We start from the raw sequence: 23516 nt of genomic DNA, 5'->3' as shown, positions 1-23516 counted from the left end.
TCACATCGCATCAATACGATCTCAAGTCTAGAGACCGAGTTAGGTGAAATTCGATAGACATGCACGGTCCTAATCCTGTATTACTCACAAGCTCTAGGCCTTTATATACCTCCTCCATGCTACTTATATGTCGTAGTAAGTTTGGTCATCGTTTTGTCACCAATCATCTATAGCTAACGCCCATGTCTCCAGGTGGCATATCTTTAGAATTCGCATCAACTGATGACCGTGCCTTGTGCATTCCTGAAAGAACCATCCTACCAAATCATATAGGATCCCTGAGTGCCATCGCTATTTGCAATCGGTTTATATATCACTTGCGCCCAACGTTAGAGCGGATGAACCCTGACTGTACCAGATATGCTAAGCCATATGCTGGTACCTATAAAGCCTACTCATTTTATCTATTCATCCACGGTCGGAAGTGCTGTTTCTTATTCTCCCAGACATTAAGAAACTAAGCATTATGTTCGATACGTTCACGCCACTTCAATGGTTGGCTTGCTTTTGCACGACCGCGCTGGTTGGCACTTGGGTGAAGGGTCGAATAGTTACCAGAGATTACCCTCTTCCCCCTGGCCCGCCAGGACATTGGTTTTGGGGTAATGCAATGCCGAGGTCTCAGTGAGCAATACCTTATACCTCCTGCTATGGTTTTAAACAATGATACGTCTCTTTAGAATAGCCTATCAATTTGCCAGGTGGGTTGACGAATACGGGCCCGTAGTGTCGCTCAGGCCGCGCAACAAAGTTATTATCATTATCGGGCGCTATGAAGTAAACCATCTTACTAATTCATTCCTATCATTCTTACTAACTACCTTCCATAGGCAGCTTGTGATCTGATGGAGAAAGAAGGTGGAGCATTGGCAGATCGACCGCGCTTGATCGCCGCTGGGGAGATTTTTTCTAGGAATATGAGGCTCCTTCTCACGCGCTATGGCGAACAGTTCAAGAGGCTGCGGAAGTATGTTTCAATGCTGTCGTTGTTTTCATCCAGAATCGTCTAAGTATTGGTTCACACAGAGCTGCCCACACTCACTTGCAGCCAAAAGCAGTGGTGGCTTACGAGCCTCTTCAGATGCACAATGCCAAGAATGTAATCCTCGATATCCTCGATAACCCTGCTCTGCATATGATGCACGCTAGACGGTGAATAATGTCGCCGCTCTAGGGTCATTACCTTTTGACTCAACGTTGTTCAGCTACTCTGCATCAGCCATGATGAAGATCACGTATGGCAAGTCGACACCTACGGATATGACGGATCCTGAAATGGCCAGAGTCCTGAAGTGTATGCATCAATTTCAAGCTGCCATGCGCCCGGGTAGATATTTGGTTGATACATTCCCGTTCTTGAAATACGTGCCGGGCTATGGTGGTGACCTGGAACGATGGCGTAAGGACGAGTTAGCCCTTTTCGGTGGGCTAATGAATCGCGTGAAGACCAACATGGTGGGTAGAGAAAAAAAATCCAGTTTCTTGCTACCACAATTGCTGACCAGTGATCGTAAATGGGCAGGACAACGATAAAGCGGAAGCGTGCTTCATGAGATATCTTATCGAGCACGTGGACGACCATCAATTGTCTAGTGAAGAAATGACTTACCTTGGCGGCACTTTCTTTGGCGCTGGGTTTGATACTGTCAGTACAATTATATGATCTTCCAACAGGATTATAATGCTAATGATGCCGTTTTCAGACAACGGTCGCTATTATCGTTCAAATCATGGCTGCCGCTTGCCACCCGGAAGAACAAGCCAAAGTGCAGGAAGAACTCGACATGGTCGTGGGCCATGATAGAGGTACTAGTTTGGTTGAAAGCTGTTTGATCATATTGTTTATGGGTGGTTGTACAGCACCAACATTCTCCGATCAGGATATGCTTCCCCAGTTGCATGCATTTACTCTAGAGGCTTTGCGGTGGAGACCGGTAACGCCTATAGGTATATCTTGGGCTTTTGCGTGTGCCAAGTTCAAATTTTCTGACGATGGTTTCGAGGTTTCGCACATCGAGCTACGAAGGATATTATCTGGGTTGGTGTCTTCTGCTGCTCGAATCCATTCATTCAAAATCACGCGCTGATCATCCCTCCCGCTACTCTAGAAAGGATATTGCATACCCGAGGGAGCAACGGTCTTTGGAAACCACTGGTAACGATGGTCACGCCTATAAAAACAGAACCACGATATACTAATCGCCGGTATTGACAGGGCCATTACACGCGATCCATCCGTCTTTCCTGATCCTGAAAAGTTTGATCCTGGAAGATGGATAAATAGCGAGGGCAAGGTTCGGACTGATATCCATTCGTTTACATTCGGCTTTGGAAGACGGTGCGTCATATTATATGTTCATGCTTGAATATTTGATTGATCAGAGGGGTGTGCATGCAGAGTGTGCCCCGGACAACATCTCGCGAATAGGTGCGATTGGTGTTCCAAGTTCACTTCCTGTCGTTCGGGCCTGATAAGATTTTTCTTCATTAGATCCATCTTCATCAACACCTCCCTTCTCTTCTGGTCTTTCCGCATCTCACAAAATCCTCTAGCCCCCATCGATACCATGAGCTTCGATAATGGTGTTGTGACACATCCTCAGCAGTTCGACGCAATTTTTGAGCCGAGGATGAACAAGGCGGTGCTGAAGCAGATGATGGAAAATTACGCCAAAGATTGAGGCTCTGAAGTGTCTCCAAGTATTTCTTGTATACTGTACCTAGGTTTTTCATAACTGCTTTAGATATAAGTTAGTAGACGAACAGACTCTGCGGCAATGTAAGGATATGTTAAGTTTATTCGGTTGAAGACTGCGTTTCTCGGTTCCTTCTCGGTGGCGCCAGTTTAAAATTCCGAGCCGTCACTTGACTTGGAACCATTGACAGATATGATAGCTTTTCGTACTTTGTTCGCAATAACAGTCTCGTGCATACATCACCGATTTCATTTCTTCGCAATGTATAGCACTTTCTAGTGGACAAGAAGTTGTCAGGAACGACCGAATCTGCCTGTTTTTACGGCGTCAGCTTGTTCGGGAGACCAATGACATTCGACATCCACAAATGCTTGCAGTCAGGAACTTCGCTACCTCAGCATTTAGCATTTCAACTTTAAATTTTGAATTGGTTAAAAGACGACGATACTCCTCTATCTTCGAATTCGAGGCATATTTTCCCCCCAGCCACTGCGTGATATCCAACTTCAAGACTATCCGCCTTCTCACGTCGAAACACCAATGGACGTCGTTCGGAAAAATTCGGTCCTCTCGTCTATCTCTGGAGGCTTGGCTATATGTGTCATACTGGGCGTTGCTTATCGCGCGAAGCAGCGAGCAAATAAGTCTTCTCTACCTCTCCCACCAGGTCCTCCAGGAGGCTGGTTTACCCGGACGCCTTAGTGAGCAGCACTAGTGCTGATACGGCGTTCTGGAATCATCTTCTGATTGTTTCGAAGTTCGTCGTTTCAGATCATGGAGTGGGTCAAGGAGTACGGCCCCGTTTTCTCGTTGCAGCAGGGAAGTGAAAGGATGGTCGTCATTGGGGGTCACCAAGTCAGTGTTTACTCTTTGGCTATATCCTCTAGTTTTTATTGACATTTTTACCCAGGAAGCCTATGACATCATGGAAAAGGAAGGAGCTTATCTGCAAGACAGGCCACGCTGGATTGCTGCACGCGACATGCTTTCAAATGGACTTGACCCCGTTCTGGTAGGAGCTGGTGAAAGACTGAAGAAATATCGTAGGCGCGTGTTTTTTTTTTGTTTTTTGTTTTTTTGGAGGAGTGATACTATCTGCGCTTTCTTCTCTCGATTTCCAAGCTAAAATAGCGATTTCATTCTAAGAGCAGCGAACGTCGGGTTGCAAGCGAAGGCTGCAGAGTCATACGAGCCCATTCAACTGGACAATGCCAAGAACATGATTGTAGATATTCTGCAAGATCCCAAGGAGCACGCAAAGCATGCTCTACGGTATGTCTCTACCCTCCAGCACTCGTTTGTGTTAGAACCGGCAAAAATGTTTGTTGTGCATCAGATATGCAGTAGCTGCAGTCCTGCAGATCACGTATGGAAAGAACACGCCTACTACAAATACATCGCCTGAAATCATTCAAATTGAAAGAATACTAAAACGGTTCCATTATGCCATGCGTCCCAACGGGTTTTACGTAGATGGATTCCCATTTTTAAAATACGTCCCAGGCTATGCTAGCTATCTCAAACAATGGCATCAAGATGAGATTGGGCTGTATAGACGTCAACTGCAACGTGTTGAAGACGAGCTGGTGAGTTCGCAAGCCCAGGGTCTTGGGCCCTTTCTGAAAACGAAAGGCTTTAAAGGCGAGTGGAGACTCAGGACCGTCGTTTGCCAGGTATCTGATAGAAAACCCGAATGAACATGGTCTGTCAGAGGGAGAGATGGCCTACCTTTCAGGGGCCTTCTACGGCGCAGGAGCAGATACAGTATAAACGATCCATTGCAATTCGACATTGGTAGCTGACTGTCTGTGCAGACAGCGGTTGCCATCACTATCATGGTCATGGCGGCGGCACGCTTCCCAGAAGCCCAAGCTAAAGTACAAGAAGAGCTTGATGAAGTCATTGGCCATGGCAGAGGTCCGTGTTTTGACGTGTATGTATTAACGAAAGCGTTTTTGAGGCAGCATGGGTTTCCCTGCGTCCAGCCCCGTCTTTTGCAGATCAATCTCTTCTACCTCAACTCCAAGCATGGATACTGGAAACTTTGCGATGGAGACCTGTCGTGTTGCTAGGTACGCGTACACTTTCCCTGAAAACATTTTTTTCCCCTTTTCAATCCCTTCACCTTGGATGCGTGTTACGCCCTTAGGTTTCTGTCATCGCGCTACCAAGGACATCGTCTGGGTATGCTCGCATCCTCATAGCTTCTCGTCGCCACCTTTTCCACCTCCTCTAATCCACGTTTTATAGAACAACTTCCTCATTCCTTCTGGGACAACCGTACTAGGAAACCACTGGTGAGGGCTTTCTTCCCAACTGCCTTTGACTTGTCTCCGCCCTTGCATCGAGAGAACTCAACGCCCGAAACATTTCTCGTCGGCAGGACCATCTCGCGCGATGCCAAGGTGTTTCCCAACCCTGAGACATTCGACCCCCAACGCTGGCTTGACGACAACGGGCAAGTCAGAGATAATCTCAAATTCTTTTCGTTTGGCTTTGGGCGCCGGTAAGTCCGAATACGTGTCTCTCCAATACTTCCCTCCCCATCTGTGGGGGGATTTTGTGAAATACATAGCACTCACTTATATCCTTTATACTTTTCGTCCGCGTCTTAGTGTCTGCCCAGGTCAGCAGGTGGGGCACAGGTGCGTTCGAGAGGCTCTTGTCACTCTAATCCGATGAATAGGATAGCTTATTGCGTTCTGTCATCTGAATGCAGGTCACTGTTCATCACTGCAGCGCTTCTCCTCTGGGCATTCAAGCTATCTGAAGATCCTTCTGCTCCCATAGACGATAAAGCCTTTTCGGATGGTGTCGTCGCCTTCCTACAGCCCTTCACCGTCAAGTTCGAACCTCGTTTCGAGGAGGGGAGTTTGAGGACTATGATGGAATGATCCATATTAAGTCTAAAAAGTACTGATTACTGTGTGATTTAGGCATAGTCGTAGAGAGATTGTAGCGAGCGATTTCGATATCTCACAGTACCCTACATGTCATTCGTAGTCCCCTCCAAATGAAATCCTTGCAATTCTATAAACGACCAAATCTACCAAACGACAAGAAATTGCGAAATGACAACAGCGCCCAGTTACTTTCATAAGAGACATGAGACAAGGTCGGGGTTTACATTGGTTATCATGCTAGAGAAGAGAAAACATGAAGAGTAGACATCGTTATCATGAACGTAAAGTGAATGCAGAAGGGGGATATGCTGATGGATATGCGGATGGATAGTTAAGTTGAATCGTACAAAAACTGCTATCGTCTAATATGGGTGTCCATGAGATGAGTCTATACAATGTAGATCACCGCGCATATCGACTGCTGTTTCGGATCCGTTCTCCATAGTGCCAGAATAACCAAGGTCTGATGGTAGCATCAGGATGACATTGTCAGACAGAGGGAACAATGAAGGAAAACGAGGAACAGACATACGCTGGGCATCCTATTAATATAGCTGCAGCCGCAAGGATGGTATCACCTTTGCCAAAGCCCAATGCCTGATACATGGCAGGAGCGAAAAGAGGAAATCCGAAACCAGCGAGTGATCGTAGACATGATACGGCCGCCAGAGCTATAGCACGCCATGAAGGTGAGCACATGGAAAGAAAGAGTGAATGCTAAAAAATGGGGAGATGACAAAACACAATGACAATAGAAAATATGTGGACGAGGAGGAAGAAACATATGGCGAAAGAAGACTCACCAGAAGCAGCGTGTAAGGTGAACGTGTCGACGACATAAGTCTGGATGCACTGGAAGTTCAAAATCGTCCCGGCACCGACAAGAGCAATTCCCTAAACCGCGGAAACCCGAAGGATGATAAGCCAGGCTGTAAAGAAAGAAGAAAAACCGAGGCTTGATAAACTATGGCTTACAATGTCAGGAGCAATCCAGTGAATCTGAGCCTTGGTTGTCCAACCCGTTATGAGCAATCCGATCGGCAAAAGTAATGTGCCGGGGAACATGGCAGCTATCACACGCGAAAACGATAAAATAAGTTTTGGACGGCAATGAAAGAAGGGATGGGAAGCAAGATAACTTACGAAGTCGGTACTCGGGCCTCCCAACGCCACCGTTCTTGTTTTTGAAATGTATGTACACTCTATCCAGTGTTCTCGCGTTAATCTGCGATGCGCCACTAAGGCCTATACCGAGTGCGATGTAATGTAATCCGGCTATACCAACGGGCTGTTCATAAACTCCTTCGAATATGCTGGGTATGGTTGTTAAGAACACTAGCAGGCAAATTGAGGTGAGATAGAGCAGAAGGTTTAAGGGGTATGCATACAGTAGAGATTTCCATATAGATAGGCCATATAGATACCGAGTAATTGTACGATAGGTTCGCGCGCGAAGAGTAAGAAAGGGCGCGTGAGGGCTTTCTTGAATATTGACTGCCAACTACGAGCTTAGAGTTAGTCGGTGCCTTTGTGTAGAAAAAAAAACACGCACGATCTATCGTCACTTTCAAATACAGTGCGAACATGTCTATGGGGACCCTTTTCAGCGTCCATGGTTTGTCTTATCTGTTCAGCCTTTCGTTCTAATAGTATAGGTGCATATGCTGCATGACATGTGATACTATCAGGTATTTAGTTCGAAATAACAAAAAAATATACGCACTTTCTTGCAAAAAGAACAGGCCAAAGAACTGAATGACGGCATCAACGATACTTGTGGACCAGAACTGAAATATAAAACTAAGAATAGGCTTCTCGTCAGATTGGTCAAAATCTCACCACCCATCTCCACGTCGATCTTTCAGCTATCCTAAATATATGCGCGATCAGATTTTCCTTGTTGGGACAATGCGTTCAGTTTTTCGATGCGTACCATGCTCCAGTGATGGGCCCAACAACTGGACCAAGCAACGGTGCCAGTGAGTAGAGAGCGACAGCCTGACCTCTCTCTTCCGCTCTCCAACAGTCTCCAAGTACACCACCACCGATCTAAAGGGGGGAAAATACGTAAAAGGGGTTCCCAAAAAAGGGCTATCTGAGCCGGCAACTCACAGAAAGCGGAGCACTTCCTCCCAAACCCGCCAGAAAACGGAAAGCAACGAGCTGTGACTCGTTCTGCGCAAACCCACACCCCAGATTCCACGCTGTGGACGGAGATAGATGTCAGGTTGGTGTTTATTGGGTGAGGGATTCAAAAAGAGCTACCGAGGTACCACATGTTTGCCAGCTGAAGGACTCGTGACCGTCCATATATCTCACTGAGGGGCCCGAGGATAAGGGGACCGATAGCTATTTTGTGGGCGTTAAGCGGATGTAAGCGCTCTGCACGGTGACACTATATTCTACAATATACGCACCATAAGCGAGTACAAAAATTGAGGTAGTCAACGCGATCATGACAGCGTTTGTTATACCAAAACTGGCGGCCAACTGGGAGCTTGCGGGAGCAACCATGGAGGATGAAACGGGACTGATAAAAGTGAATGAAGAGACGATGGCTGTGGCTGCCCATTTTCGTTTAAAGCTCCAACTATGGAGAGAGATAAGCTTATGGACTGGTGCTCCTATGGTTTATTTTCTACACACTTTTTTGGATTTTGAGGATCATCGGGACCGTCCCAGTCTACAACAAGAGTATCTGTATCGTTATTTAAGATGTCGTTAGCGGGTGTTTTTTCTCTTAGTAAATCCTGAGGGCGTGATTCTTGGGTATCTGCTGGCTGGTTATGGCCATGCAAAGTTGAGGATGGGGAAGCCGGTGGTGGGCGTGCTGGGGTCATAATGTCATTTTCCGATTTGTCAAGTGGGTCGGACATGGTGGTAATGGACAAAGACAGGCGTGAGACGGCCGACAGGACGATGGGCAAATCTCGAATGGTGGCTTATAAGTATACGATACATGTGATGACATTGAGGAGATGACACTGGAGATGTCGATGCTGCCGTCATGCCGCCTTTTCAGGTTGCGTTCCCACGGCCACTTTAACCAGATCGGAACCTATAGCCTCTGTCAGCACCATCGGACGAGGCATGCACCAGTCGTGTCTGCCACCATTGCCTCCTCACCTTGAAACCAGCGTCCTATCGTTCGGCCGTCAGAGCGCATCCCGTTTTAACAATGGCATTACGTCCACAATGATCCTACGGCGCTTTTATCTTTAAACTTTCGTGTCCACAGTCTCACGCCGGACTTCGACATCGTTTTTTCGCAGTCAAACAAAGCAAGGATCCGCATTCTGCTTGCTTCTCAGCGAATAGAAAAGTGGGGAACACGATCTGTACTTGGCTTTTCTGGCCAATCCTAACACCAAGTACCGCCGGGTTCGTCCCACCTTAAGTGCGTTACAGCGCATTCGGAAATGGTTCTCCGCGCCTTTTCAATCAGCCACCCAGTACCACCACAGTGATGAGCATTCGCTCGCGAGTCTGAGTCTCTCACGCAAATGTAAGTGAGCTTATTTGATTCTATCAATGGCGCCAGCTGCACCATGGATGACCGTAGACGCGATTGTCGAACTCGAAACAAGCGCGCTCGTATCAGTTGACGTATTACTAGGTTTTTTCCGGCTCATCCGGACGTTTATCATGACGCAACTTCTTTCAACGGGTCCTGTCTGGTGCGGCTATACATTTCCCGCAGACTCCATGCTACGTGATTTTTGTATGCCAGCTATCGCCAAGCTTACAGCAAGTCCACACTGGCGAAAGTAACTTTTAGTAGCGTTCAGCTCCGTGATGAGTGCCTCTTGTCGATCATACTGACGTCGCTACTGCAAGGCGCGTCCTGAACACTTGTTAGGTCCGTTAATTATTGTTGACTGATCCGATCATAGCGTCTTTGAAGCTTTCGGCTTTGCTCTCCGATGACTGTATGCTTTTCACCATAAAAGACAAACTGACTGCTCTTATCGATCCACGGCTCCATTCTCCATGAGCACGGCCGTCGCTCATTGAAAATTTTGCCGTGTGTATGCGGCAGCAGCGCACGGCGAAATTTCAACACATGTTGTCCCCTTCAGTCTCACTCCTTACTTCTTCTACCTCCGCAGCCATCTTCCATATCTTCCGCCCAGAAACTCGGACGTTTCTGAAACCTTGCTTGATAACGACTTGCCTTTTTCGCAAACTCGCCATCCGCCATACACCATAGGCTATACAGTCCGCCAATACCACACTTCTCCATATCGCCTGAGACCATGCTGACAACTTTACCTCATGATACGGTGCGAACAGCATGAGCCGTATGATTCTCGTCGTGATACCACGATACCACAGGCGGTAGGGCACAGGCAGCTAATCCACGCCTTTCATTTTTCTCCTTTTCGGACGTGTTTTCCCGACTCCAGCCTGAGGGCCATATATACGACGGCATCGGACAAAATTCGGCCTCTGACTGATTTGTTATTCCCATACTCGACAGCTAACCTTGTTCACCTTGGGGTCAGTATAAAACAACTGTCATCTCACGCACGGTGCCAGTAACCTTACCCCCTATGTGTCGTCGTCGGTCCACCTCGCCCATGTGCCCATGAAGTCTATTTTGCCGCCCCAGGTATTCGTGACACGGATCTAGACATATCGCAGGCGCTTTTCCCATGAAGTCGTTCATGCGATATTTCAAGTGCGTCGAAATCGATGTGATAAATCTATCTTAGGCCCTACGATTATGTGACAACTAGGACGAGGGCTTGTTATGCTTGGAATATGCTAGGGTTATCCAAGATACTATCGCACACCTCGTCTCGCACACCGCAACTCTGCTGAGAAGACGGAAAAGCGTTCGGCAGGACATTGACATGCTCACTCCTCATTTCCTCTTTTGTTCAGTCCTTCGCACCTTGGACTGCACGGTCTCACCACCCCCTTTCCTCATAATCAGCCAGGGTATCCTTTGTCGTCTCCGCCAAGCTGCGAAATTTAATTCCCAAGATACGTGTGGCTTTTGAAGAGTCGAAAAAGTAGACTGGAGCCGGATTGGTGATACCCGTGTTGCGAAGGCTTTTGCGAAGCGGTAGCGACAAACGAGGAGGGGGATCCAGCTTGTTTCCCGCATCAACTAACAGACCCAACGTCAACGTCGTTATAACAGTACAAAAGCAAGCTGAACGTACTGAAGTCCTGCCATGCCGAGATTCCTGTTCAGCCCTGGTCAGCAATATGGTCTACGGACATGAGGGGGATTTGGCTTCAATAGTGCTCACCGGCGCTGACGATGAACCGCTCGCCACCTGCTGCCGCTTTCTCCAGTGCAAGCGCATGGGCTTCTACAAGATCACGCACGTCAACGTAGCAGGCACCAGTTACCGCAAGCAAATCGTTGGTGGCTCCCTCCGAAGCGAGCTGGATAATGTTTTTGTACCAGGTCAGTGTGGATGAGTTCAAGTTTTCAGGGGTGGACACGTCATGTATCGAGGGCTGCGAAAGGTCAGTATCGTGGCCTGACAAATAACAATGTCTTCACTTACACCAAATACCTACGACCAATCGGTTCATATCAATCAACATCATATCCAGGAAGAAAACACATACCCAGGGAGGGTTAATCACTGCAAGTTCCCATGCGACAGCACCTTTGTGTGTCTCGTAGAACTCCCATGCGGCTGTTGGATAGCCTTTGTTATGACCCTAGTACTGACCCCAAGAAAAAGTCAACGCACCTTTTTCAGCCAACGTTTTAGAGGCCCTGTACTTGATCATACCTCCAGCGTCACGTCCCTTTTCTTTCACGGCCTGTATAGTCTGCTCGGCCCAGTCAGCCTCCGTGTATGTCACAGACGTGGAATCCATTTTGTTGATAGTAGCGCAGGACGAGGTGACGATGATACGCTTGACAGAGGGCCTACATTCATCACAAGATCAGAATAAATGGAGCGGCGGACGAGATGTGTGATGCTTACCCGTATTTAAGAGCGCTCTCCATGATACTGATGGTACCCCTCACAGCGGGGACGATAACCTCTGTCAAGCCAGATTCAGTCTGTAACTGCGTGAATGTAGATGGCTGACAGTTTCTTACCATTTGGATCGTCAGCGTCGACATGGCATGGGGAAGCGGTGTGTAGAATACCATCTATGTCTTTCACAGCTTCGTCGAAGGCTCCGTCCTGTTTGCAGTATGAGTACCGTCAGTAACTCACATGCGATATACGGACCTTTGTCACATCCTCCACAACGACGACTTCATGCTTATCTCCGTAGCTGCTAAATCGCTCTCTAAGATACTGAGCCTTCGCCTCTGAACGAACGGTACCACGGACGGTATACCCACGTTCAAGAAGATTGTTGACGAGCCAGACTGCGATGAATCCATTTGCGCCTGTGACGAGTACTTTGCTGGGCGGTGCGATGGCAGGCATCGAAATAAACTGTTGTGATGGAAAGAAAAATAATGAAAGGGGGGGGGGGGGAGGTATAGACTAGCTAGTAACAACCCTGCGCGTTCGCGCGTTCATCGTGGCCTTCTATATAGACAACTTGGTTTTTGGATTACTGATCATTGCCTAACAACACTCGTCAAATCCATCTGCTGATAACCCAATTCGGTGTGCCGATAAAGTGACGTGGACTGTAATCGCCCGGAAAAGTCATAAAAGTCACAGCACCTCAGTCATTTCACTCCAAGTCGTCTGCGTCAGCGTCCAGATGATAGCTAAGCATAGAGTCGATGTATAATTCAATCTTATGCTTTATACCTATGCAAATGCTTATGATAGGCTCATCGGAATTGAGTATCTTCTTACCGTCTTACACGTAGTCTTTCACACCTTCAAATTCGGACTCCTGGACCTCACCTCCTTTCATCTCACCTCAGCTAGCGTATCCTGGGTTAGACAAGCCTTCGGTATTGCGATGGAAGGTAAAATAATGGTATGGTATGTACGCACCAGAAGTCTCGCCTACATCCAGTGTCAATGTCCCCTTGAGATACAGCAGGACTCTTCTGGCTTGTGGGACGTGATCATATCAACGATGCTTACCAGAGCTGATGATGGAACATTTAAATAACAACATCCAAGTCACGAAATGGATAAGCGGAGTCAAAACTGGCGTGGGGCATCTCTCGGCCCGGCAAAGTCATGAAAGTCTTCCAGTTCAGGTTCACTTATAAGACTATCATCATCGTGTATGCTCACAACAAGGTAAACTGACTTATGAGGCAGTTGTCCCTGCTACATTTAGGCAGCGCCAGTGAGATGAGTATAGTACGCATAGCCTTGTACGTCGTCAGCTGCCCACGTCACCTCTCGGCCAGACCAAATCACCAAATGGAGCTGCCACTTCAATGAATTGAGAAAGTGTAGTATACATAGCCTAGAACACTTACTTACAAACGGGACCACCGAACCTGGATAAAAGGCTCTGTCCGTTGTGAGTCCATTCGTTATCTTCCCTGTTTTCACTCACGAAACACTGATCTCAAATGCCTGGCGTTGCACCACCCAGCAGAGTTCTTGTCACTGGTGCGAATGGTTTCATTGCCATCCATATCGTACGAAATCTTCTAGAACGGGGATTTGCCGTCCGTGGCACTGTTCGCTCAAAAGCGAAGGCTCGACACCTGGACCAAATGTTTAGCAGCTACGGAGACAAATACGAGGTTGTCATCGTGGAAGATGTCACAAAGGTGTGTAGCCACTTGCATATTTTTCCGTGCTTTCATATTCAACCTCTCAATTTTCTCCACAGGAAGGGGCATTCGATGATGCTGTCAAAGGAGTTGATGCCATCGAGCACACCGCTTCACCGTGCCAGCTTGAGTCAGATCATCCTGATGGTAAGAAATCATTGGCGTATTACAGTGTACGTACAATTAACAGAGTCTTTTTCATAGAGGTCATCGTTCCAGCCGTGAGCGGTACCGTTAGTATCCTTCAAAGCGCGCTCAAACACGGGCAAGTATTACACGCTTACCTGCACTGCCCCTTCCATCTCATATTTCCACATAGGCCCTCCGTTAAGCGTATCGTCATCACCTCGTCCTGCGCGGCTATCCTCGAGATCAACCCAACCCCGTCAACTTTCTCGGAAGCCGACTGGGGCGAACAAGCTATCAATGTCGTCAACGCTCAAGGGCGGGATGCACCAGGTTTGGTTAAGTACAGAGCCTCCAAGACGCTAGCTGAGAAAGGTTCGTTTCATTTCATAAATTCTATATTATCAGTTAACCGAATATTTTGGCAGCCGCATGGGAATTCTGGAATAAGCATAGAGACGAGGTTGCCTGGGACCTTACTGTGATAAACCCTCCTTGGGTAAGTTTACCCCCACCCCAAACAGAGTTTTAGATTTGACGCCTTTTCCTAGGTCTTTGGCGTAAGTGCACTTTTCTTAGTTAACCCGATCCCAACTATATTGATTCTTCGGATAGCCATCAATTCACGACGTGACTACTCCAGACACCTTGAACGCGTCCACCCTGACCTGGTACAACTATGTTGTACATCCTACATCCAACGGGGTTACTGATGAGACCCTCGCAACACTTGGTGGATGCTATGTCGACGTGCGTGATCTAGCAGAGGCGCACTCGCTTGTACTCGAGAAACCTGAAGCAGGCGGTGAGCGTATTATCGTAAGCGCCGGTGAGTAATTCACTCCCTAACCTATGCTTACTCACCGTCATCTCAATCTAGGGACATGGAAAGCGCAAGATTTCAGTATGTCTATACATGTCGTTTAATGTGAAATTGCTAATGCTGGCTGGCTCTAGTTGATGCCGCAAACACCATAAATCCTCCCGTTCGCTTGTCGCAGCCTCTTCCACGCGGAGTTTTTGGCGCAGGAAGTCCTAATCCAGCTACTGTTCATTTACTTCAGTTCGATAACTCGAAGGCTGGGCGCATACTGGGCATTAAATATCGGACCATGGCAAAGACTACAGAAGACACGTTACGTGACTACGAGGCGAGAGGATGGTAATGTGTAACAGATGCGAAAGGTATCATGCCTCGACCGAAATTAAAGTGTACAGTTATTAGCCTAGACTTTTTCTGCATTGCGAATCTTCAAACCGCAATATATCCTCGTGTTCGCTCGTCGCAGCGGTGTCATCATACAAAAAGAAAATTTTTAAGAAAAAATCTACCATTCCCTTCACCACACCGATGTGCAGCGAACTACCCCTTCAATTCATTCCTAGTTTCTAAGGTTGAATGATAAAGAACTACTTATTTTGTGTTACATGTTGGCCTTGTCATCTCCAGGCTAATCCTGGTCGTCCTGCCAGGGGGAGGGGTAGCATGCAAGGTTCCGACTAGCGCTGCACCTCTATACCGCTGTACGTAATGCCCATAATGTCTGATCACAAGAAAGGTGACACATCCATTTCCAGGTACACATTTTGATCTATTGACTTTCTGTGGTGTGATATTGTGAGGAATTTGAATCATCTTCAAGTTGGGGCGATAATTCGGGACTGTGAACCACTAGAGGAACGTGATGACATGAGACTATTCACTGACAACAAAATATACATACCTGATCCACTATTAGCAATACCTCCTATATTGAAGGTAGGGTTATGAAGGTCCCCACGGATAATAAACTGTATGTCTTGGGTTTGGGACCGCTCATCGACAGCCTCGGCTCCAAGTCTGTGCAGTATGGCTAGCATATTTTGGCGTTCAGAATATTGTCGTGTTCCGCCAGCATCAAAGGTAGGTGATTGAATTTGAAGATTAGTATCCTCATTGGTTTCAGTATAATCCGTCTGGAGATGTTCTGACACTTCTGGACACACTGCGAGGCACTGATGATTACTCGACGATATACCGTGATGCATATTGTGCAGCCGGCTGACTGTGTCGTTGATCACCTCGATGGTTTCTGAATCTGGAGGTTGCGATAGTGGTATTGATATCCCAGAAATTCTTTGATACGGAGATAGAACGTGCCCTATTTTTTGTTCAACTGAGCAAACATGGGTACCTGGATGCTGATAGAAGTCACACCATTCATAGCAAGGCGTTCAGCAGATAGCAATCTCCTCTTCAATTCCTCGGACGTTTTCTGGTGCGACAGGCCAATCGTGTTTATTTATTACTGACCATAGAATAGATTGTGGCTACTTACTCTAGTCTGCTTGTACAATCGACGGCTAGCCAGCATAAAACGGCGTGTATCGAGCTTGATGGAAAACCATGAAAGAAAACTGGATGACTGGCGCCGTTCTTCTATTCCCTTGGCCATCTCTTTCATCCTGAATAGCCTCTTGAGACGTATATCAAACAGTGACATTGGTGATAGTACACACTCATCGTACGTGACTTTGCCAGCAGTCACGAATTGTTCGAAGTCCAAGCCATGATTCCTGGACTGCTGTTGTATTTCCCGAAGTGTCGCAAGCGAGATAGATAGCCAGTGTTCTCCTAGTTCTAGTGAATTGCGAGAGGATCTTGGTTCAGGAGTGTAACGGAGAAATTGAGCTGTGGGCTGAAAATCAGCCGCAGTCCCAATATCACTAGGTATGAAAATCGTATGTGGGGAAACCGACGACATAAGAGAAAGGGTGGAGAGAAAGGGCCAGACTATTAAATGTGAGATCGAAGCAATCGAGCGGGTGCTCCTGAGTTGTTGTAGAGAAAGGAAACATACTGGAGACGACAAAAGATAAATGGGCGTCTCATCGGCATGGCAGCTGCCTGCCATAATCGATCTGTAGGCCTGCATGCATCTACCAAAAGTGGGCATACCGTGACTTACAGTACACGCCTGACAGTGGTAAAGTACGAGTCTGGGAAGTGCAAACATATTGATATCATTTTGCCAGTGAGAGTAACCAACCCGGGAAGTTTGAATGACAAGCAACTGAAGAGATTTCAAGTCGCCTCAGATAAGTCTTCGTACTCACTAGTATTCAAGATATACAACAATTCAATAAAAGCCTTGCGATGAACCGTAGGTTATATAACCATTCGAATTCGAGTTGGTTGTCAGATGATCGATGAGGTTGGCTGTGTTCGCACTCCGCGGTTATTGCTGTCTATTACAATACCCGGAAGTAGGTCCCTATTTAGGAGTGTATGTCCGTATTTACCATTTTCCACAGGACCCACGATGGCATGTTTTTGACGAGGTTCGAGTGATTCTTCTTTTGTCTCGATTCCCTTTTTTTAATGTTCACCGGGCATTTCTAGAAGAGTATCTGGCGCGAAGAAGACCATGCCATCATCTCCAGATCAGCGCAAACTTGGGAAAGCTAAGTTGGCTGACGCTCAAGCAGACACTGCAGCGAAAGGCAGTTCAAACGAGGCACCCAAAGCTGGTCGTGGGGCCCTTCGTGACGATGAACTTTGGTGGTGTAGTCATTTCCAATGGCTGATGGAACGAGGATACTTGTTGCGTCCTCGCTATGCCCCTGGTTGGGTACCGTCCTGGCAAAATACAAAAAAGTTCTGGTACAACTGCGAAGACGGTCGCACTCCTTGGGTCAGTATCCCTGGAATCACTGACCCTTGTTTCTCAATCTATCTTACAGTATCCCCATCTATTGGACGCAACTCGAATTGCGGATGGCTCATACGTGTCCTTGAAAGTCATAGTAAAATCGCGCCACCCTTTTGAGGCTGACATTGGACGTTACTTCTCTTCTGGACAACTCGTCAAAGATCCCGCCAATCACTGTGTCCCAATATATGAAGTTATCGAAGTACCGAAAGAACAGGACAAGATTATGCTGGTGATGCCTTTATTACGAGAGTACGATGATCCACCCTTTGACACGTTCGGGGAAGCTGTTGACTGTTTTCGGCAAATTTTCGAGGTATCTGCGTGTTATCATCATCACTGCCTAATCTTATTCTTCGTTAGGGCTTGCAATTTATGCATAAACATCATGTTGCTCATCGGTAAGCTGACGTCGCCCCTAACATCTGTTGCACTTTTCATGAGGGCATCACAGTGACTGTATGAATCTGAATATCATGATGGATCCAACCTCTTTTTACATAGATGCATACCATCCTTTCGATCCATGTATGAGGCGGGATTTTAAGGGTGAAGCGAGACATCGTACCCGTACGCAGCGTCCACCCAAGTACTTCTTTATCGATTTTGGCATATCTCGTCGTTATGACCCTACCGACGAGCAACCTCTGGAAGACCCCATATGGGGCGGCGACAAGACGGTACCAGAATTTCAAAGGTCGAATGAACCTCAAAATCCATTTTATACCGATGTCTACTATCTTGGTAATGTTATTCGAGAAGATTTTATACAAGTGAGTCGAACGTGTCTAACATAAGGAATTTTCTTGGAGTTAAACCTTGTATTTAAGGGGAAATTTGGATTCGAATTCATGATACCGCTAGTTGCTGATATGGTCCAAGACGACCCAGCTAAGCGACCTTCGATGGATGAGGTGGTTATTCGATTCGAGAAGCTTCGCCAGGAGCTAAGTACTTGGAAACTACGTTCCAGAGTTATTGACAAGGAAAACGACGATACAATGGGTTTTTTCGGTGGCCTAACTCATTGGACGCGTCGGGTCAGTTTCATGATCAGACGTATCCCTCCTGTACCTATCCCATAGCGCGATAGCGTCACCTACATGCAGAAAGTACTCATTTCTGTTGGAATAGGCGATGTAGCTATTGATGTTATGCCTGTCTGTCTTTTATTTTGTGATTTTCGTGGCTATCGACATTGAAACGTACATGAGCTACTACCCAAGCCTTGAATGCCTCAACTACTCAAACTTAGGCCCCTCCACATTGTCATATAACCTTCAAGCTGATGACACTTGTGTAGGATACATGGGACGCAGGGAGTAAACTGTGTAGTCAAGGAATCCGAGCACAATCTGGATATTGCTTGATCTGTCTTATATATAGTACAACTAGAACTTTATCCTTCTTCCGAATACTTGGCACGTTACTTCCTTCCTGTGGCCTTTATCATCTAGCTTACTTCGAATTCTCGTTCTCTAGCGATCAGCGATCACTTTACCAGTATCCGACTTCATAATCTGCCAACGTGTCCGTGCGGTGCTTGGTCCCTGGAACACGCTTCCCTTTGACACTATCATAGTAAAGCAGGTGAACGGTGGCCATGGCCGGGTTCGGAGTTCCTGCACCACGAACGCCTCGTGGAAGAGGTTGCTACAACCGAGGAGGAGGGTTCAATTCGTTCGCAGCATCAACTACAAGGCAAGCGTTAAATTCAGGTAGGGAAAGGCCAAGAAATTAACGTACTAGACTTTACCACCTCCATAGCCCCGGTCTGTTTACGATGGCGGTCAGCAAGACAGACATGTTCACTTTTCATCGGTAGAAAACGACAAGAAATTCACCAGTGCTAACAATGATACGTTGCCTGACCTGTCCGTCATCATAGCGATGCTAGCAGGCGCACCCGCGAACATTCTGCACACGCATGAACTTGAAACCTTGAACGCCTAGTCTCGCGCGAGTTACAAGTTGTAACCGGATGTCAAGGAGATCACCACTGCCCATGATGAGCATCGCACTTCTCGCTGACAATATCGATCGTGCCAGTACTACACTGACTCACTTCTGGCACGACTTCGACTCTTTCGAGTTCATTGGCGGGTCCACAACTCACAATGACTCCCAAAGCCGTTGCTTCTCAAAACCAATACAGCCTTTCCCTGTTAGTACTCAAGCTTGCGTCCCACGACGCACTCGCGCTAGGACGCAAGAGACTTTACATTGTCATGGTAGCCACCTTATGAGCAAATTTTATTTTCCAACAACAGCAAGAGCGCCAACTCTCTAAAAACCAAATAGTCTTGTGGCCTCAAGCTTCATTTGATATTTCAAATCGGAGCTTGTGATTTCACAGTTATCCACGAGAGCATGCTTGGTGATGCAGCTCATTTTATGACGTAGTACAAGGATAGTATATAAATAATCCGCCAATGAACGCCAGTACCAACCCCACGTATTGCACAATATGGAACATGTATCAATCTTCCGTCGAGCTTTCAGATAGGGGTGGTTCGATGATTATGATTTCAGATCCTCGGAAGGTTGACCTTGAAAACGTAGGCAGAGTTTCATGATCGCGGGATCCAATGTCCTCGCTCTCTGAGAAAGGCTTTGGCTCGTCATCTGCGACTGAGTTGGCTATCCGACAGCGACACTGTTGACATTCCTGTCGAAAGCGTAGTGGCGAAGATAAAGCTTCGTTCCGGTGAGGTGCCTCAAAGAGTGCTGTTGTGACTTGGAGCTGATCCGTGTCACTGCGTAATACCAGTCGAGCGTTTAGAGTAGCCATCATGCAGTTAGCATATCTGCAAATCCCATTAGTGCGGGCACGGTGATAAGGTAGACATCATACAATTTAGAAAGTGAATAAAATCTGGAATATCAACAAAAAGTCAGCAAGAACTTGGTTGAAGAAATTGACAACAGTCGTACATTAGAAAGTGATAAAAAGCGGGTAGTTTTACGGCCATCATCAACTCTACCAATGTGGCTACACTGGTAACCATTCCAGTCTCGATGGTCAGTTTAATAAGCTTGGTGAGGAGCGATTTTGTCTTTTTGAATTCCGAAGCAGATTTATTTTTAAAAAGCTAGAGATCATTGAACAATGTAGAGTTGAAGAATGAACATGTTAGGGATGTACTGACCAGTCTGGTTGTTTGTATGGTGATTATCAAATCGCACACAAGACTGCCACCTAGCCACAACTAGTGTTGTGAAAATGTTTCTTGTCAGAATGGCGTATCATTAAGATGCCTTGGCACATACATAGTCACCCCAGGCAGCTGAGGTTCCGCCCAGATAGTCTGTTTGTTGTGGGTTGTAAGACTGCAGAAAACATTGCCATCGACAGTCTTCACAAGCAAAATGAGGCACTTACTACACCTACACCTACTTCGATTTGTTCTACTTCGCTGATGCTGTGAACGGCATCATATATTACCATTATGCATTGAAGTAACGATATCTAAAAACTTCATTATGCAAGAGATAAGATGATTGTTATCCATTGGCTCACCATCATGACCAAGCAGGGTACAATAAACGACTTGCTGATGACCCAAAGTCTCCAGCAAAAAAAGCCGTGTACCATAGAAGATACTAGCCCCACTGTTCAGAAAACAGATTCAAAAGGTGGGGAAGCGACATACTCAAACCTGTTAGAGCTGAAAGGCCTACGTATGACCATACAGGCTCTGGTGCGGAAGGATAACCTCCACATGATAAAGGGGAAAGCTGCCCCTCCACAGATGGATAGATGGAACATGCAAGACATAAACGAGACAATCCATCCATAAATCCGACAAGAGTAAACACGAAGCTTAAAGTTTCCAGAAGGAGGATCGCACAGACTAGAGGGCTTTATCAAGAGGTCCTATTTTGTAATTTATTGGGAGGCAGAACCCACCAAAGCATTTCATCGCCTTTGTATCGCTGGGGAATCTTGTTTGATATATGACTGCAACACGGAAATTTTATAAATAGCGATATAATGAAGAGATGGTGCCCTTACAACCCTGAACGACAAGGATTCCAAAAAAAACAAAGCTGAACCCATAGCCGAGGCCCTGACACCAGTCCAGTTAGTTCCATCAGACTGGATGGGGTCTCAAATTACCCACAATAAACATGTCCCTACACTGCATTCAGGAAGTACTTCAAACAAGAAACATAAGCCAAGGAGCATACGGGTTCACCGAAGGCGATGTGATATCTTGAGAATATAGAGTGGCATAATTTGAAGGGTAGAAATTCCAAAAGAAATCTGGTAGGGATAGGTTATCCAATTCTAATCCAATTGCGCTATAACTGCAAAAAGTGAGCACGGTAACACGTTGTGTGTAAGGTAAGGGCGTATACTTACTTATTGGTACAAGCAAATACTAACCCTGAATTATCCATTGTAAGCTCAGGCGGCTTTGGGGGAGTAGCGATATAGTAAGGCACTTTCCAAAGGTATTTGAATCGTATTTTATACTACCTGAATCAACGATAGTACATTAAACTCCGAGCCACTGATATGCTGTGCTTGTTGCTGGAATCAGAAGGACCCAACAGATAGTCGTAAGTTGAAGATTTGGCATGCTAGTGATCTGGTACACATAGCTTTGCGTAAAAAGACATTGCCTCATGCTGAAAAAAGTGAATCAGTGCCTAGTGGGTAACCGATGGGATTGTAACGAAGATATTCACTTGCTACTATCAATGATGAAATTTGATGTAAACCCGTCAGTTCGTGAATGGTCCACCATATTGAAGGCCAATGATAGCATCTGTGAACGAACCACGCAACATGCGTTCAAAAATATTGAGTTTTCCGAATCTTGAAGTGGAGACTAAAGCCTGAGTTACTGTTCAGGACATTTTAGAAAGGTGTGGGAATGGCAACTACCGCCACCATCGCAAGAAGTTCGGACAGATCAAAAAATCTTACATTGATGCAACGGTTGGGCCAACAATTTATCATGATGACAGGAAGCCTGAGACCCGAGGTTGATTCAATCATACATCTTTATTGGTATGGTCACACCCTCAGAAATATTCAAAGAGACCTATCGAAATCGTTGGTCGTCGAAAGAAATCCGATGCCGTCGCTGGCATTCCAACCGTAACAGCGTAACCAACCGACCACTGTACAATCATGCCAGTGTCAGTGAAGCCATGACAGCCACAAACAGGAAACAGCCTTAAACTTTTACCACATAGCCACCACTATCTAATCAGCTCTCCGTCGCAGTCCCACCTAATATACAGTGACTCCCCTCTGCACTCCTTTCAATCGTAAGACCCACGGGCTATCTTTTGCAGCGAGCTCGCGGTGGGAGACACGGCCTACGAACCTGATATATCCTTCACAATCTGTAGACCATGCCAGCTACACACCCATCATGGCCGATCCAAATGCACAGAGATGATCTAAAGTAAGGTCAGGTCAGGCACTAAATGGTGTGCTTCTTGCTTATTTGCAACCACGCTTTGCGGACCGTCATCTGGTCCCCGTCCTCGAAGTGGCGTGCATTGATATGGTAAGCTATCCTTGACCTCACAGGCTTGTTCCCCATGCCGAGGTCTTCACACCCGCGAACGTTGTATTTAATCTCTTGAAGAGCCTACAAATTGGGCATAAGTTGGACGCATGAAAAAACAAGCAAATTTAAAAGACGAATCCTGGAAACAACGGTATGCAGATAAATAAAGCAAGAAATACAGGGGGAAAGTCGATCAGGTGTAGGGTTCCCGCTCCCCTCTCGAACTGGCTCAGCCTAGGGGATCAATGGAAAAATAAAAAATGAAGACTATGGTTATACCATGATTGACTGAGCCAGCTGCGAAATAAAATACCAATAGCGGCTTGGTAGGCTCTCCCAGGATGTAACGCACCTTTGTATTTAAATTATTGGTAAAGTTAGTCACAGTTGGATTAAACGATACAAAAGTGAGATCTGAGACCTTCTTCGTGAGGTGTACGCTATTTTGACATCTTCTGACAGGGAAGGTGAGGGATGGAGCATTGACGCTCTTGCTTTCTACAGGGGAAAGTGCCTTGATGTTGGATGTAATGAATGCCGCATGCTCTTTGAGCCGCTATAATTATATTTCTGAGCTTGACGCGAAAATAGTATTGAAGTATAGGGATCATAATTAGATATTGATGAGCGTCGATTGTGTATACTGACAGCATGTATCTTTCACCTTCAAGTTAGTGTTGCACTACTGGACCTACCAGACTGATTTGGCCACGACGTAAGACCGCTCATGCACATGTGCGATTCGACGTCAAACATACTTCCAGAGAGGATTGTGTACGTTTTGCTGCATTCTCTACGCCGGTTTAACTTGAGAAGTCTGTTTCGGACGCTGAATTATCCATGATCATCATATCAAGTATCAACACTATAACATCCATGGA

The 23516-nt window shown here is 46.4% G+C and overlaps 8 protein-coding genes across 8 annotated transcripts; 4 read left to right on the top strand and 4 right to left on the bottom strand.

The window, feature by feature from the left end:
- Nucleotides 1-385: 385 nt before the first annotated feature.
- SERLADRAFT_479424 (uncharacterized protein) lies at nt 386-2906 on the top strand (the record flags this gene model as incomplete). Its single annotated transcript, XM_007323768.1, has 13 exons — nt 386-624; nt 681-777; nt 831-967; nt 1027-1152; nt 1206-1455; nt 1523-1645; nt 1704-1806; nt 1861-1947; nt 2004-2038; nt 2109-2155; nt 2216-2338; nt 2399-2428; nt 2492-2906. 13 exons carry the CDS (start codon nt 467-469, stop codon nt 2679-2681), a joined length of 1506 nt encoding a protein of 501 aa, XP_007323830.1.
- A 44-nt stretch (nt 2907-2950) lies between these two features.
- On the top strand, nt 2951-5728 carry SERLADRAFT_418456 (uncharacterized protein; the record flags this gene model as incomplete). The annotated part of the gene is made up of 13 exons (XM_007323767.1): nt 2951-3397; nt 3455-3551; nt 3607-3739; nt 3848-3968; nt 4033-4282; nt 4338-4460; nt 4511-4613; nt 4682-4768; nt 4846-4880; nt 4947-4993; nt 5080-5202; nt 5312-5341; nt 5416-5728. 13 exons carry the CDS (start codon nt 3237-3239, stop codon nt 5588-5590), a joined length of 1485 nt encoding a protein of 494 aa, XP_007323829.1.
- Nucleotides 5697-8435, bottom strand: SERLADRAFT_479419 (uncharacterized protein; the record flags this gene model as incomplete). The annotated part of the gene is made up of 14 exons (XM_007323766.1): nt 5697-6062; nt 6132-6270; nt 6403-6493; nt 6575-6669; nt 6743-6934; nt 6988-7100; nt 7152-7263; nt 7323-7386; nt 7439-7469; nt 7533-7648; nt 7712-7803; nt 7865-7948; nt 8017-8189; nt 8246-8435. The coding sequence occupies 13 exons, from the start codon at nt 8111-8113 to the stop codon at nt 6002-6004; spliced, it is 1287 nt and encodes a 428-aa protein (XP_007323828.1).
- Nucleotides 8436-9558: 1123 nt separating this feature from the next.
- Nucleotides 9559-12015, bottom strand: SERLADRAFT_418454 (uncharacterized protein; the record flags this gene model as incomplete). The annotated part of the gene is made up of 9 exons (XM_007323765.1): nt 9559-10715; nt 10771-10794; nt 10861-11074; nt 11125-11133; nt 11189-11259; nt 11317-11498; nt 11557-11617; nt 11676-11763; nt 11812-12015. 9 exons carry the CDS (start codon nt 12013-12015, stop codon nt 10513-10515), a joined length of 1056 nt encoding a protein of 351 aa, XP_007323827.1.
- Nucleotides 12016-12771: 756 nt separating this feature from the next.
- On the top strand, nt 12772-14672 carry SERLADRAFT_479410 (uncharacterized protein; the record flags this gene model as incomplete). Its single annotated transcript, XM_007323764.1, has 9 exons — nt 12772-13283; nt 13346-13433; nt 13491-13551; nt 13606-13787; nt 13841-13911; nt 13964-13972; nt 14028-14241; nt 14293-14316; nt 14370-14672. 9 exons carry the CDS (start codon nt 13080-13082, stop codon nt 14576-14578), a joined length of 1062 nt encoding a protein of 353 aa, XP_007323826.1.
- A 240-nt stretch (nt 14673-14912) lies between these two features.
- SERLADRAFT_418452 (uncharacterized protein) lies at nt 14913-16419 on the bottom strand (the record flags this gene model as incomplete). Its single annotated transcript, XM_007323763.1, has 7 exons — nt 14913-14956; nt 15013-15084; nt 15137-15490; nt 15610-15667; nt 15731-15857; nt 15912-16118; nt 16361-16419. The coding sequence occupies 7 exons, from the start codon at nt 16417-16419 to the stop codon at nt 14913-14915; spliced, it is 921 nt and encodes a 306-aa protein (XP_007323825.1).
- Nucleotides 16420-16737: 318 nt separating this feature from the next.
- Nucleotides 16738-18297, top strand: SERLADRAFT_479405 (uncharacterized protein; the record flags this gene model as incomplete). The annotated part of the gene is made up of 5 exons (XM_007323762.1): nt 16738-17086; nt 17136-17420; nt 17468-17505; nt 17559-17877; nt 17935-18297. The coding sequence occupies 5 exons, from the start codon at nt 16820-16822 to the stop codon at nt 18187-18189; spliced, it is 1164 nt and encodes a 387-aa protein (XP_007323824.1).
- An 88-nt stretch (nt 18298-18385) lies between these two features.
- On the bottom strand, nt 18386-20918 carry SERLADRAFT_479395 (uncharacterized protein; the record flags this gene model as incomplete). Its single annotated transcript, XM_007323761.1, has 11 exons — nt 18386-18525; nt 18587-18805; nt 18872-19545; nt 19584-19911; nt 19959-19979; nt 20039-20196; nt 20254-20313; nt 20375-20434; nt 20487-20573; nt 20625-20707; nt 20758-20918. 8 exons carry the CDS (start codon nt 20900-20902, stop codon nt 19584-19586), a joined length of 942 nt encoding a protein of 313 aa, XP_007323823.1.
- Between the last annotated feature and the right edge of the window lie 2598 nt (nt 20919-23516).

The sequence above is a fragment of the Serpula lacrymans genome, assembly GCF_000218685.1.
Source record: "Serpula lacrymans var. lacrymans S7.9 unplaced genomic scaffold SERLAscaffold_16, whole genome shotgun sequence".
Taxonomy (NCBI): domain Eukaryota; kingdom Fungi; phylum Basidiomycota; class Agaricomycetes; order Boletales; family Serpulaceae; genus Serpula; species Serpula lacrymans.
The sequence above is the reverse complement of the archived record's forward strand: the minus strand, read 5'-3'. Positions and strand labels throughout refer to the sequence as shown.